The following is an 18,552-nucleotide window of genomic DNA, read 5'->3' as shown; positions in this document are numbered from 1 at the left end:
GGTGCATCCAGCAAAGCACCCCAGGGCCAGGGACCAGCCGCAGGGGTGATGCGAGGCACGTTTCACGCTTTTAGCCAGACTCGAAGCTGTAATCCAGAGAATTGCACTGTCCCTGTTGTGTTAGTGTAACTCACAGCTACCTGCCTCAACACCGGCATGGCACCTTCCTTCTCCACACCAGCCCGTGCCTCTGTTAAGCCAACAGTTGCTCAGTTACCACCTTAATGCAATAAAGTATTAAATAAAAGCTTCACAGTAATCCATAGTTTCCTTAGACGTGTAAGATGTCTAAGAAAATAGCATCATGGGAGCATCCAGACCAAACCAATGCCCTAAACGCATCAATAAAAAAAAAAAAAAGGACCCCAGAAAAACCTCTCGATCTCAAGACAGCTTCTGACCTTGCCCAAATGGGGAACCAGTGAAAGATCATCAGGTTGTAGCTCATTTCCAAGTGAAGTTTCTTGTCTGAGGCTTCATGATTCCTCCCCCAGACTCAGTAATTTATTTTTTTTTAATGCTGCTACTTTCTGTATTTTATGACCAGTAGTAAAATTAACCAATTTAGCTTCATTTTTACTTTCTAGTGAGTTTCACAGTTTTTGTGGGCCTTAGTGAATGGTATTGGTTCAGACTGCAAATGTAATGGGAAGGTTTAAATAAATAAGTTCACTGCAATTAATAATAAAAATAATGAAGACATTTAACCATAAAGCTGAGGAGGATTAAGCACATTTACAAAATCTAAGTAAAGCTGGAGGCTTAACATAACTGACAGTTGGCAAAAAATTAATGCACTTATTTTCTTAAAGTACTGCCTTAGACAACTGCAGAAAAATAATAACTCAGAATATGTCAGATTAAACAAGGAAGTTACACAGCAGTATTTAAAAGACACCTGAATATATTTCAAAAGCTTAACTGATAGGAACTAGGAAGCCCATTAAAGCTGCCCATTTTTATATGATAATTCTATAAAAAATATATATATAGCTTGGCTTAGTCTGATGAAAAAAAGGAGGCTGCACTCACACTTGGGCGCAGCTGGACTTCTCCACAGACCTTTGTAGACAAGATGCTCTGTCATGGATTAATCCTTGACAAATTGAAAAAAAAACACAATGTGACATGGAAATGCAGTGGTGGGGTAAGGCTCTACCCCTCGCTTCACAGCATGTGGCGGGGCAGTGCCTCACACCCCTGTGGGGTGACAGAGGAGCCCCACATACCCGAGGGAGGGGCAGACCCTTGGGTCCAAGCCTCCCACCTTGAAGCAGGGCTTGCTTCAAGCAGGTTGCTCAGGGTTTTACCTGCCAGGTCTTGAGTATCTCCAAGGCTGGAGAGCTCACAGGCTCTTTGGACAACCTGTTCCAATGTTTGGCTATGTTCATGGTGAAAAAGTTTCTCATTATACCTAACCTGAACTTCCCGTGTACAAACTTCTGCCTACTGCTGCTGCTCCTTCCACCACGCGCCTCTGAGAGGTTTGGCTCTGTCTTCTCTACACCCTCTCCTTGGCTGCGGAGTTTAAGTAGAAGGAATGGCATGAAGGAAAGAGTACTGAAATGAAAGCAAACTTCTGTCTTCAACAGCTTTAACACATGCTAGAAAGCATAATATTCAGAAAACAGCACTTTGCAATCTGCCTGGTGCTACCTGTTCTCAACTGTCACTTGCCACCCTTGAGGTTCTCCCAAGGGAGTTTCCAAAATCTGCAGGGCAAAGTTTCCTGCACTACAACCTGGCTCATTTCCTTAGGTTCCATTCTCAGATCCCTTGAAGAGCTCTGCAGATCCCAGAGCAGAGAACACCGGCGATGTTCAGCTCCAATGCTTCTGAACTGGGCATGAGCATCTCTTGTCTTCCAAGACCACGAGGCTTCCCGCACGCTCCTGCACACAGGCAGGTTCCAAAACAGCCCTTTCCCTGCCCGCAACATCCACACACGCTTCTCCCCAGGGATGCTGTGCTGTCGTTTCACCTACCCCCATTCCACTCAACACCTCCTGTTGCCTTCCAGTGGCAACAGCCACAGCTGGTGCTGAGAGCAGATGAGCCCGCCTCGTATTTCAGAGGACACGTGCCTTTTCTCCCTCCTTGCCAACCTACTTTCCTTGCCAGCTCACCATCACCCAATTAGAATACTTTTTTTTTTTTTTAAATAAAACTGATGGTGACGATTTACCTGGGGCACCTCTGGCACGGGGCTGCCTCTCCCCCTGCAGCGTGCCAGCTCCACGCTCCCGGCCGGGTACTGGGGCTCCCTTCCCTCCCACCCTGGCGGCGACACGGACATACCTGCTGTGGGTCTCGGTGGCCGCCTGGAGTGAGAAGGCAGGGCTCAAATGCTACCACTGTTCCTGTCCCAGATTTCTGAAATGGCTCATCTCACCCTGAAAAAACAAGTAGCTGAACATATGTTACCAGCCAGTACCCCCAGGTCTGCTCTACCACCCTGCCAAAAGCAGTTTTTATTCTTCATTCGCAGAAGCGCTTGGCACATCCTGCTGCTTCTGGTTCTGAAGCTACGGGATCCCCTGCCCAGATCCCCCCAGCATATCCTCGGTGCTGACAGTCCTGCAGCTGAAGGCAGCAGTCTGTGGGAAGTCACGAGGCAAACTTCAGGAGAAAGCCCAGCCCACGTCCCTCACATCACGGACCCCAACAAGTGGGCACCAGCACCCGGTGACTTGGTCCAGGCTGCGGCACAGCCCCCAGCTCTGGTCCCCCAGCTAACCCAGCCCCTCGGCAGCAGGGAAGCCCTGCTACGAGCATCAGATCCTACAGCCCCGGACTTGAACCGATTGTCTGTGAAGTCCGACAAGTTTCCTAGTGCAGGTGCCTGAACAGCAGAGGTAAACCCGTTGGCAGCGGGCTGGCTCTTCTGGGCTAGTTCACGGAGAAGTTGCATGTAGATGACAAAGTGAAAGCCGTCATGCCACATCAAGATTACCTAAACAGCTTAAAAGTAATCAGGGAGGAGGGGACCTGTGATTTTTCAGCATTTCCATGATAGGAATTAAAGCTTTAAAAACAAAAAGCAGCTTTGTGGGCAGTGTCCCAAAGCCATCAGAGCAATTACAAGGGAAGGAAATTCCAACACCCTTGCCCAAAGCCTCAGGCACACCCCTGCAGCAACCCCCTAAGCACCGAGGAGCCGCCCCGTGCAGCACACTGCTGCTACTCAATGTTCAGTTTGGGGCATTTTCAGCGAAAAGGGCTATCTTTCTGTAAAACTAATGCTATGCATGTACGGATATATATTACTGAAAGTTATTTAAAGAGAAGTGGCAGAAATTTCACATACGGCTGTCTCAGTAACTGTTCTGCCCAGTTAGCAGCCAGAGCTCAGTCTAAGGTACTTCTCCTCCCTGCCAGCAGAGCAGAGAAGTGTCCTCCTGCCCCAAGAAGGGTTACGGGATGCCTCAGCCTGATGGAATCTCTTTCCTCACAAAACCCAAGCAAAGCAGAGGCCGTGACGCTTTGCTAGGCACTGGTGCAGCACAGAAGGGCTCTTGTACTCAGCCCGCAGTCCCCAGTGACTACAATTAGAAATAGATTAGCTTACAGGCTTTTTATATTTGCCAGATCTGAACTCAGGAGCTATAAATTGTATTGCGTGTACACCAGGAGCTGCGAGTACGCACTAATCCTGCTGGAGAGTATTAAATGAACTTAATCAACAAGGGTGGGTGGGTATCACACTGCTCGATAGGAGGGATGCAGGGAAGCTTGCCATAAAAAGAGCCTCTGGCATGCGGGCTTAGCAGGAGAGCAAGAGGAAGCACGGCTGCTGCTAAGCCTGCAGGAGACTTTTTGTGGTCAAGTTGTAGCATTTGTAAGTTCCTCGGAAAGGCAATTACTCCCCTCATAGAGAAAAAAATAGCCAGATTTCACTGTTGAACCCATTTCCTCTTTCCATTGCTGACAACAAAACATGCATCTCTTCAGAGGTTACTACAAAATACCTGCACCTCTAGACATCACTAAATAGCAAGTGCCTGTTTTCTAAAAGACTAAGCTAGAGACTGAACACACTGGCAGTTGTTTTTGTGGCCTCCTCTCTCCAGCACCCAGTTGTGCCAGACCACGGTCTGATTTGCCACCTTCTCCCTTTTTACTTCTGGGCTTGCCAGAATGTGCTCGTTTTCCTACAGAACACTTAAGTGCCATGGAGAACACTGCATCTTTAAGCCTTGATTTTGTTTAACAAAACCACTTCTCTGTACGTCAAAGATGTCCAGAAGCCTTCAGAAGGCCCTGGAAACTCCCTCGGGGCTGGCTTTAATCACTGTGACAGCACAGAGGAGCCAAAGCCCTGGAGCATTGGGTCCAGTGGCAGCTCTACTCCACCTCAACATGAACCTCCTGCCTCCAACCCTGGTTAGACACCACAGCTTGAAACAGCAAGCCACTGGGGACAGAGGCAGAACCAGTGCCAGAACCGAGTCAGTCTGTCCCATCGGTATCAAAAAATCACCCTAATCCCGCGCTGACCAGGACAGGGTCAGGCAGAGGATCACTTCAGATCCATCTTACAGCATAAGGCAAAGCCACTCTCAAGTTCCCTTGCAGGAAAATCCTTGAGGCATTCCAGCAGGGAAGTCCTTATTCTTCTTTAAAGTACCCCAAATCACCAGGCGGGGCAGAGGCACGGTGCTTTGTGGCCAACAGGCACAGCGGGGCGGCTCGGGCTCCGGAGCAGTTCTGCTGGGGCAGTCCAGCAGCAGAAGCGCTGCCGAGACCTGGTCAAAGCACAAACTCAAACCGCCTCCAGCAGAGGCAAGTGCCTCGTCTCTGCCAGGCCACACTGCTCCTGTAGCAGTTCCTCCAGCACCAAGTTAAACTGTGTGAGACAAAAACCAACAGCATTTCACGTGGTCACCCATGCTGTCTCCCCACAATCCAACCTTACTAGCACGCCTTAAATCCACCCGAGGTTTCCAGTCTCTAGCATTCAAAAGAACAAGTTCTTCCATCTTACCTGCATTTTTGTCAACAACGATCTTTCCAAGAAGCATCATTTCACAAGCTGTAATACTTTGGTTTATAACTGGATTAAAATATAAATTAAACAATAATGCTAAATGAGTTTATACTGAAATACTTTATATATGTATACATATATATGCATATACTGGTACGTGTGTGTGCACTCCCTAACGACAGCTAGAGGAAGCAAAAGCTACTCTCCAAAGGCTTCTACTCTTCCAACTAGCTTCATCACCTTATCCATTGCAACAATTCCCTGTGCATAAAAGCTAATGGAGCACTGCAAGGTGGCACTGGTAATCAGCCAGATGACACAGACGTTCAGGAACAGAAAGACAATAAATTAGAAGCAGTAGTAACTTGTTCACAGTTGGGATGAGGATAATGTTATAAGAAACCTGAATTTTCTACAGTCCCTAAGAACAAAAAGTCAAACGGGTCAGTGAAGATTCCAGACGGATATGTTTTAGCTAAACCTAAAAGCAAAGATCGGATCCGGCACAAAGAAATGGTAGAAACCCCATGAAATTTCTCCCAGCACTCTGAACTCTGGCACCATCAGTCTCAACAGGAAGATTTCCAGTACCTCCCTGGGACCAGAACTCAGCCCAGTCCTGCTTTGATCACAGCCTCCGTCCCAAGGACGGAGATGTTCACAATGAAGATGCCTTGTAGCCAACTCAGTCCTATGTCTGGAAAGAAAATGCTCCCAGGCCTTCCTCTTCAAACACCCGCATTATTGACTCTACCTCTTCTCTACCTACCATCCCTAACACCACAGTTCCATCTCTCCCAGTCCCAGCCTCTGAATTTTCCTATGTTTTGCAAACAAAAGCTTTTCAGCAATAATACTAACGCAGCTGGATATATTTTAGAGTTTGGAGGACTCTTCAGATACTTTTATAACCCACTTATGAGCAGATTCCAGATTCAGAATGATCTAAGCTTCTATTGAGACTAACTGCAGCAAAACTTTGGCCCCTGCTGCATTTTTTATTTAAAAGAAAAAAAAGAAAAAAAAAAAAAGGCAACAAATATACTCCAAAGTATTCCAAAATATTCTGGTAGGTGTTAGTTTCAAGCAGCAGCCAGTAGTGTTTGCATAGTTCTAGCTTTTATTTGGTTACAAATATATCTCTCTATATAAACCTACATACAGATGTATGTATGCATTTTATATTAAAATATCCTTTGAGTGACAATGATTAAAATAAAGATATTTAGCTGCTCTTTAGGACCTTCCGCTGACGATGTCAAAGCCCTGTGCATGATCTCAGCCCCTGGTGTGGGTAGTGCTCACCACTGGAGCGCCACCTTACAGAATAATAGCAGTCAGCTCCACCCAAAGGCTCCGGGTTTCTGACTGCAGAAACTCAGAGCCCAAGCCTAGAAGAAACACCAGAAGTTTTCTGAATCACAGCCCCCTGACCTCTCCCATCCCCCAAACTTTTCTGGGAAGAACAGCATCGGTGTCACTTAGCTGCAGGAACACTCGGATGCCTGAATGGCACAGCGACGTTGGCACGTCAAGTATCAAACAGAAGGTTATTATGAAGATTAAATAATAAGTTTAAGGGGTGCTAATTTTCCTCGGCGTTAAAGGTGCATGACTCAGTCTCTCTTGCAAGCTACCTTCCTCCCAAACCAACTGCACCTGTTCAGTTGTCTTTTTGTACACTGGCTTCTGCTGGGAAGAGGAAGGGCCAAGCAAATAAAAGCTACAACGTTGCTCTTGCAAACCCACAACATGGGTTCCATCACCCAACGAAGGACTGTCCTCAAGGACCAGACTGCTTAGAAGTATTTAAAGAACTGCGCGTCAAACTTTTATGTGACATTATTAAGTGAAATCATCGCGGCGGAGAGGCGTGGGACTAACTGCCCTGGCTAAAAAGTCACTGAGTTGTCACAAAGCAGGAGCAGGCCGAGCACAGAGATCGGTCTCACTGATGTGTTTTGGCCTCAGTTTGAAGAGGGCTGAGCTCCTGGCCCTGTGCCTGCCCCGCTGTGCCTTCCCACGAGGCCGCAGCTTGCTCCAAGCACCATTCCAGCCCCGGCGGCTGGCCAGTGCCCACGGTCAGCCCCTGCCGACCTCGGCCAGGTTTGAAACAGCCGCAGAGGCACTACATGCTTTCTATTCTTCCTGCCTTCAGCCACCCAACCTTCGGCAAGCTCGGTTAAACAGATCACAGCTTAAAAGTATTTCAGAGGAGACATCGGTGAAGCAAAGGGCCACGACCTGGCGGCAGCAGCCTGACAAGGAGCTGCACCGGGAAGCCAGCGGCGGGTGGCATGGCCGTGCCACAGGACTGCTCTGCACAGGCCGGTGTTCCCGGCCAGCGTTAGGTGGCCAAGCATGTTCTCTGCCTCCCGTTAGAAATTCACATTTCACAACCCCCTCTCTGTAGCTGCTGCAAGTAAGCAGCCTCGGCCTGTTCTGCTTCTTTCTCTCTTCCAGCCCTACGCCAGTCATCCTCCCGAGAGGAAGGCTGTTAGCTTTTCCCCCAAGCAGCAGCACAGTATTAATACAATTCCTGTTATTTTCACAGCTATTCACAGGGAGCCCAGCAGCAGCAGGGAACGTCCGCAGCACCGCGCTTTGCCCTGCTGTGCCTTGGCACTGGGGCTTTCTGCAGGCTCACGGGGAGAACCGCAACACTTCACATCGGGAAGGTTTCCTTGCCGCTGCAAAGACCTACGGAATGCGTTCCCCCTCCAAAAAGGAAGGCTGCAGAAACAGAGCACGTTCCCTCTGCTGCCTGAGGCGAGCAAACAAACGGGTTAGCAAGCCCTAGCTCTGAAGCTGACAGAAATGTTAAGTTACAGAGGTATTAAAACACGACAGTTCGCTTCACATCCTCCTTGAATCACAGTTGAAATCACAGTTTTGGCAAAGGGGAAAAAGCTGAAGCTAGATGTGGAAATGCCAAGCCGTGCCTCAACCCATCGCAGAAGCACTGGCACTTGGAAAGCCGGCACCTGTTTCTCCACAGCTTCAGTGGAGCTACAAGATGGAGATGCAACAAAAGATGTTACCACGCCACTACGGGAAGCGACCCCAAGCAGCTGCAGCGCTGCTGGAAAACTCACACGAGGTCTTTCCAGCCTGCACACAGCCTCCAAGCCCTGATCCTGCAGTTGCAGCCGCATCTGCGCTGAGGAAGCCAATCGCTGAAAGAAAAGTTGAACAAACAACTCCTCCTGAACTGGTTCCCTCTCCTAGCGCAGCTGGCCTCGACGGCTTTCAGCACGGCTCACAAAAGCATTAGAGACACCATGATTTCCACACATACGTACACATACATGTCCATTAAATGTACAGAAATAATATTAAAATGATTCCCACTACCATTCCTTATACTGACTCTAGTTACAAGCTTATAAACTTCACCTCAATGAGGCCTGGGCAAGAATATTGGCTCTTTTGCATGCAATCAGAAATGATCATTTGTACAGTGGCAACCTCTGCACCAAAAAAAAAAAAAAGAAAAAAGAAAAAAAGAAAACCTTTCACAAGCTTTGTTTTCAGGCTAGCCTAGAACAATATGAAGGAACAATTTCACGACTTTCACCAGGCCAATTAAAAGTAGCAAATCAGCCAAACAGGATGCACCAATCTCACCCCGGGCTGCTAGGATGCTCCTCCATTCACAGTATCAATACAGTAAAACAAAAACAAAAACCTGCTCAAGAAACTCACAGCTATGCCATACAAATAAGGCATTCACCATTTTATGTCAGCCCTTCATCACTAAGCTTTGATGGATCAGTTGCCATCTGTTTCTGAAAAATGTTGCTTGTATAGCAGTTACTGCACCTTCACCCTTCTCTTCACAGCAAGCTTAGCAGGGAAACTTTCCCACTATATTTATATATAATATATGTATATAAATAATCTTATGTTTTTATAGTTTGGTAGTATTATTTTAAAAGTTCTATTTTAAAACACTTAAAAAAATCTTTGAAGCAACTAAAAGTAACTTTTGACACTCTCTAGTGTGAACGGGATAGGACTTCAAAGTTTTTAACTTTTTTTCTTAATGATTTTTGGTAACTTCAAAAGCTATGACTAAAGCAGCATATTCTGCGTATCTCCGCTCCTCCCCGCACCTCGATTGCAACGAAACCTACCTTAGCCACCCTCTTACCTCTCATCTTCTGCGACTACTCTCTGGCAACCTTACTCTTTGACCTTTGACAGGAAACTGAACAGGGCTGGTCCCTTGGTTGGCTGCTCAGAACATCATCCCCTGCGTGTCGATGCACTTGACAGGAGAGGAAGAAGAAGGGACAGAAGGAAAACGGAAGGGGAGATGTCAGTTGTCCTGTTCGAAACGGTCAAGGAACTTGCGCTGGGCAGGTGCCCTGCTCAGAACACCTGCCAAGGCTCCTCTCTTAGGAGCACGTCCCTGGTGCACCTGATCCTGGCACCAAGCCCTTCCCCTCCCCACACACCACAGCATCAGAGCCATGTCTGCCTTTTGAGAGACGTGGGAGGAACAGTGAGACCCTTTGCCTCTTCAAAGTGGAGGGCGGGCAAGACCACTTCGCCCTTCTCCAAATTCTTGCCTCTAACAGGGCAGGAAAATGATCACGAGTCCCAATTTGCAGGTGGGGAAAGCGAGGCCAGGAAATATTCCCTGTGCCCAAAGCTGTGCAGGCAGGCAGCAGGAGAAGCTTTGTTTGCACTCAGAAAGCCTCCTGCCTGCCAAGACCACGCTGTAACCACTTGTCCAGCTTTCTTTGCAAAAGCAAGCTGGAATGTGTTTCTTTTTCAATGTCTCATTGTTCCTCCCATCGTCCTAAGGATCAGAACTTCATCCTTCCCTAAGACACACTTTAAAAATCCTAAAGAGAATCCCTTCAACCAAATGTCCTCTCCCAAACCCGATCTGCGCAACCTGTCGTGCATTTTCCCCTTCCATCACCAACAACTCAGCAACAGAACCAAAGAAAACTCTTAAAGTATTGCATATTTTTAAAAAGACTTCTTCAGAAGATGTCAAGATATTTGCACTTATCTACCTGTCCCATGCTTTTCTGTTTAGGAAACACGTAAGCACGTGCAAACACCTACAATACACAACACAGGCATGTCTCTCCAGGTTTGCTAAACTTGCTCTAAACATCAGAGCTTCTTAGAATACAAAAGTTTAAGTCCATGCAACGGGACAGAGTTGTGATTGCTCTAGGAACCACTGATATTAAGTTTCCTGAACCATTACGAGGAAATAAAGTAGGGTTTTCTTTTTTCATTTCAGCAATAAAAAAGTTATCAAACTAGTTTGTAGAAACATGTTCAAAAGCAACCACCCATGATTGCTTGGCTGGGATTACAGTATCTCAGTAAACCATATTGCTGTTATAAAAGATCAAGTGCGTGTCAAGGGGGGAGCTGGGGTGAAGGACGACTTTGGTAGCCAGCCTCTAACTCCTCCATTCAGCCAGCAAACAAACCTCTTCCTAAAGCCTGGCAGCACCTGAAGCATGGCAGCGCAGCGCTCAGGACGTCGGAGCGCTCCGAACCCTCCAGATCAGCACCAGCAGAGGACAACCCTCTCCGAAAGACCCCTCCAAACCTTCTCCCCACACATTAGAGTGACGCAAACCTCACAGCTGCTAAATTTCTCTTTCAGTAGCCTAAGCGCTTCAAATTTTGCTGACCTCTAGAATGCTGCTTCATAGCCCTGCCCGCTTTTAACAAGGGGCAGGAGGCCACACGCCTGGAACGGGCAAGCCAAAAGCCCTAAAATAATAGTTTACGTAAAAATGTAAAAAGAGACACACCAAAAATAAGACAGGGATAAATATAGTCAGGCAAGGCAGGTTCCACTAGGACAGTCTGTTTGTTTTTTTTAACGTGGCCACTACCTGGGAAAGGGAGAAAGGCAAGTGCCCCTCGCCCCTGCTTGCCCCTCTGATGCGGGCCAGAAGACACAGCGAGGAGCAGCCAGGCTCACTGGCTCTGCGCTGGCAGGAATTGGCAGCTGGGCCACAATCTTTTGAGAAATAAAAAGGACTGCTTGTCCCGAATGATCGCTATCGAACATTACAAAAATTTTAAATCCTGTCGATCCCTGAATAAGAAGAAGTTGATTGACACAGTTGTCTTGTTTTTCCTCAGGAAGATGAGGAATAAGGGAGAAAAACCTTTAACACTATGTTTGTGGGGTGTTGTGAGAGAAAGAGAGAGAGAGAGAAAGATTTTTCTATTTTGGCAACATCTTGGGAGCTTCTTTCTGTCCAATGGTGGCATTGCACTAATTACAGTACCAGCCTGCCAGGTTGGTGCTGACTCTCTAGAGCCAAAACGGGAAGGTGGTCCTTCCTCCCCACACCCTGCCGCTGCCTTTCAGTCTGGCCCAGTGGTGGACACAGATCCCTGTGCCGTCTCCCCCACGGCAACAGCTTCCTCCTGCGGGGGAGACTCTTCCTCCGCCTGCCCCCGAGACGTGACGGTGGTCTCGGGGGAAATGCTGTGAGGCCCCTCCAGAGGCACGCAGCCAGGGTGGTTCTTGCGAAAGTGCTGGTTGAGGATGGCCTGGAAAGGGAAGCTTTTGCCACAGACGTGGCAGTGAAAGGGCTTGTTGCCTGTGTGCTTGCGGATGTGATACTCCAGCTGATCCTTGCGGGTGTACTTCTTCCCACACATGCGGCAGACAAAAGGTGTGATGCCCATGTGGAGCCGCATGTGCCGGTCCAGGCTGCCCTTCTGGTTGAAGGATTTGGCGCAGTAAATGCAGGTGAGCCGTGGGTTGTACCGGAACCAGCGCTCCGAAACTTCCTGCTCCCGGAGATATTCCACGTAACCACTCACTCCAATCATGGCTGATTCTTCCCCCTGCGAAGGAAAAAACAGATTAAAACCAAACCAAAACAAAAAACAAGCAGCTTAAAAAGAAAAAAAAAAAAAACTATGCGGAAAAGATCTGCTGTTTCTTCCTCTAGGCCCCAGTCCAGTTAAGCACTGGAGCATGTGCCAAACCTAGAAATCAACAGCACTAATGCCTGCAACCTCAAGCACACATTTAAGTGCTTAACTGGAGCCTTGGGGCTGGAGACAAATGAGCAATCAATTAGAAACCTCTGCTAGCGGCCCCCTCTGCCAAGCCATTCACTGGGTCTGGGGAAGAAAATACAGCCTTTGTCAGGAGGGCAGTTAGCCACTGACTGAGCTGTGGATCAAAGGTGTCAATACAAGCTACTCCGTTTTTTTTCCCCAAAAAATCTTGGAGCAGTTTGACTAAAATACTGTATACCGTATTCTGCTATACTTATTAAATGTTAGAAAAAAGCCAATTAATAAGCTTACAGTAACAAGAAGGTGGAATAAACTCCAGCTCACGTCTGAAACTCTCCGGGTGTCATTTCACGTGGGTATTTGTTCAGGTGTCCCTCAGGCTTCATTTTATAATGGCTCACGTTTGACTAAAGGCTTACGCAATCCATCCACCCCCGCGATATTGCAGGGGAGAGGCTGAGCAGAGCGAGCTGCGACCGGCTCCAAGACGCACAGCAAGGAGCAGCAGCTCTTCGCCGCCTGCTGCAAGCCAAAGAGCCACGGGCATCCCTCAGCCACACGGCTCGAGGACAGCCGCAGGCACTGCTTTCTGGAGCTGCTGTACCCGGAGGCAGCACACCTAGACAGCCCCTGAAGGCCTACGTGTTTGTACTCCAAGCCTCACGCCTTTTCCTGAGGATGCCAAGCATGGAGGAGCAACCAGTGTGAACGCACAAGAGCCTCTGCCCCGACAGCTGGGGCTGGGCACACACAAGGAGCAGTGTAACCGTGCCAGGCACCGCCGAGTGCAGCTGCACAAGCAGTGGCAAGCTGCTCGGAACTAAAGGAGATGCACACAGCTGTGGTGCCTCCCTCGCACGCTGCCACCAGGCAGGGATTGCAGGCAGGCTGTTTATAACATTGACGTGGGAACAGCAGAAGTGTGAAAGGTGACAGCACTTCCCTGCATGTGTTGAAGCCCACGGTTCTAAGATTGCGGCTGTCTCACTACAGAGAAGTAACAGCATCTTTTCCATACTTAGAGCTGAAATTGCTTTCTGTTGCATTTGCCCTGGAGGGTTAGTTTGACCTGAAATTTTCTAGACATATTCTGAGGACCCAAAACAGGCCTTTGGCAAAATAAGAGCAAAAAGGTATCGTTTTATCGAAGGGCATCCGGAAGCTAGCAGACAGAAATCATGGTTTTTATTCTTCACTTCACTCAGTCTTACTCAAGGTCAAAGCAGCCTGGTAACTCCTCACATGCTTCCAGCAAAGTCATTTGATTACAAACTAACACATTACTTATGTGTCAGGAACACGAGATGTCCTTCCACAGGGTGCTGGGTGATGTCCTTGCGCTACTGTCACTGCAACACTGACTGCATGCAACAGAAGAATTAGACAAGGGACAAAAGACAAGAGACCTCTGTACAAACCCCCAGTCCTCCGATACTCCACCCAAAAGCTTTACTGGTGTAGTACTTGGAGTGCTTTTTGGAATGGTTTTGGTACCAGTAGGAAAAGGTTTGCATGTTGTCACCCCCCAGCCCCCTACAGAAGCCAGCTAACGCCTCTTCCTTCAGCTCGGGCACTTGCTGGCAGTGTTTTAGCACAGATCCAGGTGAACAGGGTTTCTCCTCAGGAGTTGGTGCCCTGCCCAGAATGAGGGTTGACATTTACGCCCTCAGACAACAAGAGAAACTCCTCATGTTTTCCAGGTATCTGGACGAAATCCCAACCAACAGACAGAATCAGCTATACACCATACACTGACGGCATGCATTCTGAGGATGGGCAACCAAACCCTTGCCACTAGTAAATATTTGGTCCTCGTTTTACAAACAGCATTGCTTGCAAATATAAAAGGTTACATGCTACACCGCAACGTAGTCCCCTTAACCTTCAACACCAACGTTTACTTGCAAACTGCTGGAACTGCCTACCTGGGAACTGGGCTGCTTGGGCTCATCCATCCGCCCGGGAGACTCGCTTTTTGATCTGTACCGCTCAGTCACAGCAACCATGCTGCCAGAAGGGCTAAATCTGTGGGGTGGGGGAAGAGTGTAAATGGAGTTTTTAATGGGCATCAGGTCACTATGGTGTGTAGAACAACGGGTGAGCAATAGAGGCACCTGTATAGCATCTCTTCATCCTCACCAGCTAACACACAGGAGGCGGAACAGCGCAAGTATAAAGGAAAAACCAAGTCATACTGGTCTGTGGTTTCAGTCTTAACATCTGAAAAATAAAACTGAGTCATTTGGCTTCCAGTTCAGTCACAGAGAGCTTTTGGGTTGCTATTGCAAGCAAGTAAATTGATATGGGCCCAGTGACTCAGGAACTCTCCAACAGGAGGAGAAACTGGTTCTCTAAGGGCACCTCTCACATACCACCCTCGTGCTTATCCCCCTTGTGAGTGTGAAACTACGGCATATCACAAAAGTGATGCCAGGGACTCCAAGTAGGAAACAGTGGATACTGAGTGCAGTGTAAAAAAGAGATGCTTGGGGCCCGCTGACCCATGGTGAAGAGTCGAGAGGCTAGGAAAGGCTTGCTCTCCCAAGGGCCAGCTCAACATAACTCCCACGGACTGGTTTATTAAATGGTAAGTGATGGAATATCCACTGTTTCCGGGGAGCTGTTCCCCCGGAGGACCAGAGGGACTGAGCTGGAAGAGGAGGAGTGTGAAGGGAACCTCCCGCCATCAAATGCAAGCCCTCTCAGACACACAAGATCCGCTCTTTATCAGATCCATTCTTTGGTCTGAGCTAAGGGCAAGGAAACAAATGCTGCAGTGCCGGGGAAGCAAATGGACGAAGAAACAAAACACAGCATATTTCACCCCCTATTCCCAGTATAGGCTTTTTGCTGTTTCATATAAATCCAAACAACAGCAGAGGCCAATGGGCTCCCCACCACAACTGCTTCAACAGATGCAACCCCAGGACCCACTGCTATCCTGGACCACCAGGAAGAAAGCTTCCTCTTGACCTACAGCTGGTAGCCAGCTTGTTCCTAGAACAGAACAACTCCCAGATTTTCAGGCCAGAAGGCATCATTACAATGGTACTTTGCGTAACGTATTGTATACGACCTTGTTAATTCCAGTGCTGAGCATGGCATCTACTGAGGCTTCACGGCAACTTCTTTTTTAGACAAAAACCCTGCGTCAGCTGAAACGCTGAGAGGCAGAGATTCCACTCTATACATCTGTGAGCACTAACGATCCCAAGCTAGCCTACACCTGGAGATCCTGGGCTGATGGCTGTCCAGCCAAAACATTATGACCCAAACCAGATACACTCTGTAACGCGAGGAAAAAAATCCTCCAGTGCTTAGGCTTAAGAAGGACACGTGAAATATTAGGGGGAAACGTTCAAAAGCACCAACCCAACCAAGTGAAAATCATCTCAGTCTCCTCTTACAGCCAAGGTCAGGACATAAGCTGAAGAGAACTCACCTGTCAATCTCACTGCTGGTCGGCCTGACCACTTTGGCCCCTGAGGACCCTAACGCGTAAGTCTCTTGGCTCATTGATCCGTGGCCTGTGGTGTCAATCACCATCGCTGTGACCTCCTCAGCACTGCTCCCGTCTTCTCCTGACGGCTGATTCTCTGCCCCTAGCCACTCCTCCAGGTTCTCCATTTTAATGCGCACTCCTCCCAGCACTCGGACGTCATCGTCGCTCCGTCCGCCGCGGTCTCCTGCTCCCGTCTCGACATACCACTGTCCCGCTCTGTTGATCCGCAGGATGGGTTCCCTGCTTTCCACATCTGAGCTCTGTTCGATGATCTGGGGGCTGGTAGACTCCTCTGGTGGGCTGAGTTCCCGGATGTCCAGCACTGTGCTAACCTGGCCCAGGCGGCTCCCTTTCGGGGCGTTGTGACGAGGGCTCAGGGAACGGTTGAGATTTGGCGTCACCCGGTGAGACTCTGGGGGTCTCTCCTGATGCTTTGTCCTGGTCTGGCTCAACTCCGCTTCTACCTCTGCCACGTTAATTTTGAAGTGAATTCCCTCGAGAATCTGCGTGCATTTGTCTATGATGTGCTGCATCTGCAAGAAACTGGCAGCCGTTAGGTAACTGATGATGTCAGCCAGCTGCAGGCATATCCTACCGGTGTAACAAAAGGAAAGGAGCTGCTCAAAAACAGACGGGTTCTTGATGACAGAAATGGAAACTGTGCTCATTTCGTTCAAGGACATATGGTCGCGGAAGTAGGGCGAGCTGGCAGCCAGCACCACCTTGTGAGCGCGGAAAGCTTGCCCCTGCACGTTGACCACGATGTCACACAGGCGGCCCTGCATGCGCAGCTGGTTCAGGTGGCTCAGGACAGAGTTACTGAAGTCAGGAATCTCCAGCTGAATGTTCCCGCTCTTCTCCATGGCTGTCCCGCTTGCAGGTGTAACCCGATCGAGAAAGAAAAAAAAACAAACAAGCTGTCATTAACAAAGCTGCTCTGTCCTCTGCATTTAGAGCCTTCTTCATCTACATCTATTCAGTTTGAAATATCGGGATTTTTAGAGAGCTTTCAGTGCTTAATTTACAAGTGGCTCACAGCAGATCTTTATGTTCTGTACATTGCCTTTTACAAACATTATGTTAAAACAGTCCCTGACAGATCCCCGTTCCCTGTGGCTTAAGTGCTCGAAACAGTTCATTCTGCAAGCCTCAATAAAAGCGCATTTGCATTGTAAAAAGAACACTGAAAATGGTTCAGGTTCTAAAAATAGGTAATGATTGCATAAGGGATTAAAATACTTAACACTTGTACCTTCTAAGCATTTTGGAAGTGGAAATAAATATTGTTACAAGATTGTCCTTTACAGAGCAGGAATCATGAAGGAGAGACAGGGGCCTAAGTCTTCCCCAGTGACTTTTCAAAAGCTGACCAGCACGTGTTTGCACTCAAGACCTCTTAATCGCGTCATTAAAACAAAGATTTTCATCAATTGTGGCACTTCCGACACAGGGCAGAAAACAGACACCAGGCCAGTGAAAGCAAAAGAGCAGTAACCAGCTCCAGCCACCAACACATCGACCATCCAGCCGGCTCAAACGACTCCACGAGAAAAGCAGCCAACGACTGTGTAGTTTGAGGTGCTGCGCACAGCAGAATATGCCTTGTGAACAATGGGGATTAGCACACGAGCTCTCCTACTTTCCTTTCCGTAATTTCTCTCTTTTTTTTTTTTTTTTTTTTTTATAATCATCACATTTCATTTTGGCAAAGTTTGAAAAGAAGTCCTGACCATATATGGTCAAAATTCAGAATGGTCCAAAATTAGCCGTAAACTCACCCCCCCACACACACACACCAGAAAAAAAAAAAAAAAAAAAAGGAAAATAAATACCTTCATTAAAGACCTCTCGTGGCACGAGCTGCTCCCCAGTTGGATGGCATCTGAAGTGTTGATTAGGCAGAGTGCTGCAGATATCTAAACAATTTCGGGCAGTCCAGGAATACTGAGGCTGACAGTGCCTACTCTGAGAAATCTCCGAATAAAAGGGCCCAGCGCATGCCTCAGCTCACGCACATGTGCCTTCGGAGGGCAGGGGCCTAGAGCTTCGGCACGTTTTTTCGTTCTCAGCTACGGGCGCTGCAGGATAGTGCATGTTCGTGTGCCAGAACTGCCTTTGTGCAAACTTGGCAAAATATGTTACTAAACCTGAAGCTGCAGAGCAGCCTGTCAATCTCCCGAGGTCGCGCACGGGGATTGCTAAACCAGGGGACGGCTGCCGGGCGGATGAGCTCAGGGCTGCATCCAACTTCCCAAGGTGCAGCTCAACAGTGCCACATCTGAAGGCTGCTGCTCCCCTCGCCCTATCTTCGGGAGGAAGCGACAAAACCCACAAAGGACGAGGAAGCGGCTTGTAGCACGCAGAGCCGCGCCGGCACAGGGCTCGGAGCAGCGCTTCAGGCGCGGCCAGGCCGATGCCACCCCGCTGCCACCCCGCTGCCCTACCTGTCACGTTAACGGCACCATGCACCGGGGGGGCGTGCGGTCGGTGTCTTCGCTCTCTGCTCGTCTTTTGAGGCTGCGGCGTCTGGAAGCTTTCTGCCCCCTTCCCCTGCGGGAGGACGAAGCACAGGGAGGCAGGAGGAATGCAGCCGCGCCGCGGGGCTCTCCCCGGCAGAGCCGACACAGCCCTGGCGCTCCCCGCTGCGCTGGGGGTCGCGGCGGCGGCGCTGGGCGACCCCGCTCCCCGCACCCCCGGCACCACAACCCCGCGGGACCAGGGCCGGGACCGGGTCCGCGACCTCCCCGCGCCCTGCCCCCGGAGCGCTGCCCGCAGCGGGGGGCACGAGCCCAGCCCCGCGGGGCTGCGGGGCGCTGGCGGCGGCCGCGGGCGGCCTCAGCCGGGAGCGCGCTGAGTCCCGGGGGAGCCCCGTGCGCCGGGGCCGGGCGCTGCCCCCCCCGCCCCCCGCTCCCCTCGGGGCCGCCCCGCGCGGCTCGGATCCCCCCGGCCCCCCCCGCCCGCCCCGCACTCACCTCCCGGGGCTGGGATCGGCCCCGGCGCCGGCCCGGAAGCGCAACGCTGCCCCCCCCCTCATCCC

The 18,552-nt window shown here is 49.4% G+C and overlaps 1 protein-coding gene across 3 annotated transcripts; it reads right to left on the bottom strand.

Annotated features, from left to right (window-relative positions):
• Positions 1–8,480: 8,480 nt before the first annotated feature.
• On the bottom strand, positions 8,481–18,514 carry ZBTB37 (zinc finger and BTB domain containing 37). 3 transcript variants are annotated; one of them, XM_032192482.1, is made up of 5 exons: positions 18,488–18,514; positions 17,960–18,065; positions 15,456–16,388; positions 13,939–14,038; positions 8,481–11,833 (listed from the first exon to the last, which is right to left on the bottom strand). In XM_032192482.1, the coding sequence occupies exons 3-5, from the start codon at positions 16,376–16,378 to the stop codon at positions 11,345–11,347; spliced, it is 1,512 nt and encodes a 503-aa protein (XP_032048373.1). In that variant the 5' UTR covers positions 16,379–16,388; positions 17,960–18,065; positions 18,488–18,514; the 3' UTR covers positions 8,481–11,344. The 3 variants fall into 3 exon arrangements, with proteins under 3 accessions (XP_032048373.1, XP_032048374.1, XP_032048375.1); XM_032192483.1 differs by lacking the exons at positions 17,960–18,065; positions 18,488–18,514 and adding an exon at positions 17,348–17,848; XM_032192484.1 differs by lacking the exons at positions 8,481–11,833; positions 13,939–14,038 and having other exon boundaries at positions 15,452–16,388.
• Between the last annotated feature and the right edge of the window lie 38 nt (positions 18,515–18,552).

The sequence above is a fragment of the Aythya fuligula genome, chromosome 8, assembly GCF_009819795.1.
Source record: "Aythya fuligula isolate bAytFul2 chromosome 8, bAytFul2.pri, whole genome shotgun sequence".
Lineage (NCBI taxonomy): Eukaryota > Metazoa > Chordata > Aves > Anseriformes > Anatidae > Aythya > Aythya fuligula.
The sequence above is the reverse complement of the archived record's forward strand: the minus strand, read 5'-3'. Positions and strand labels throughout refer to the sequence as shown.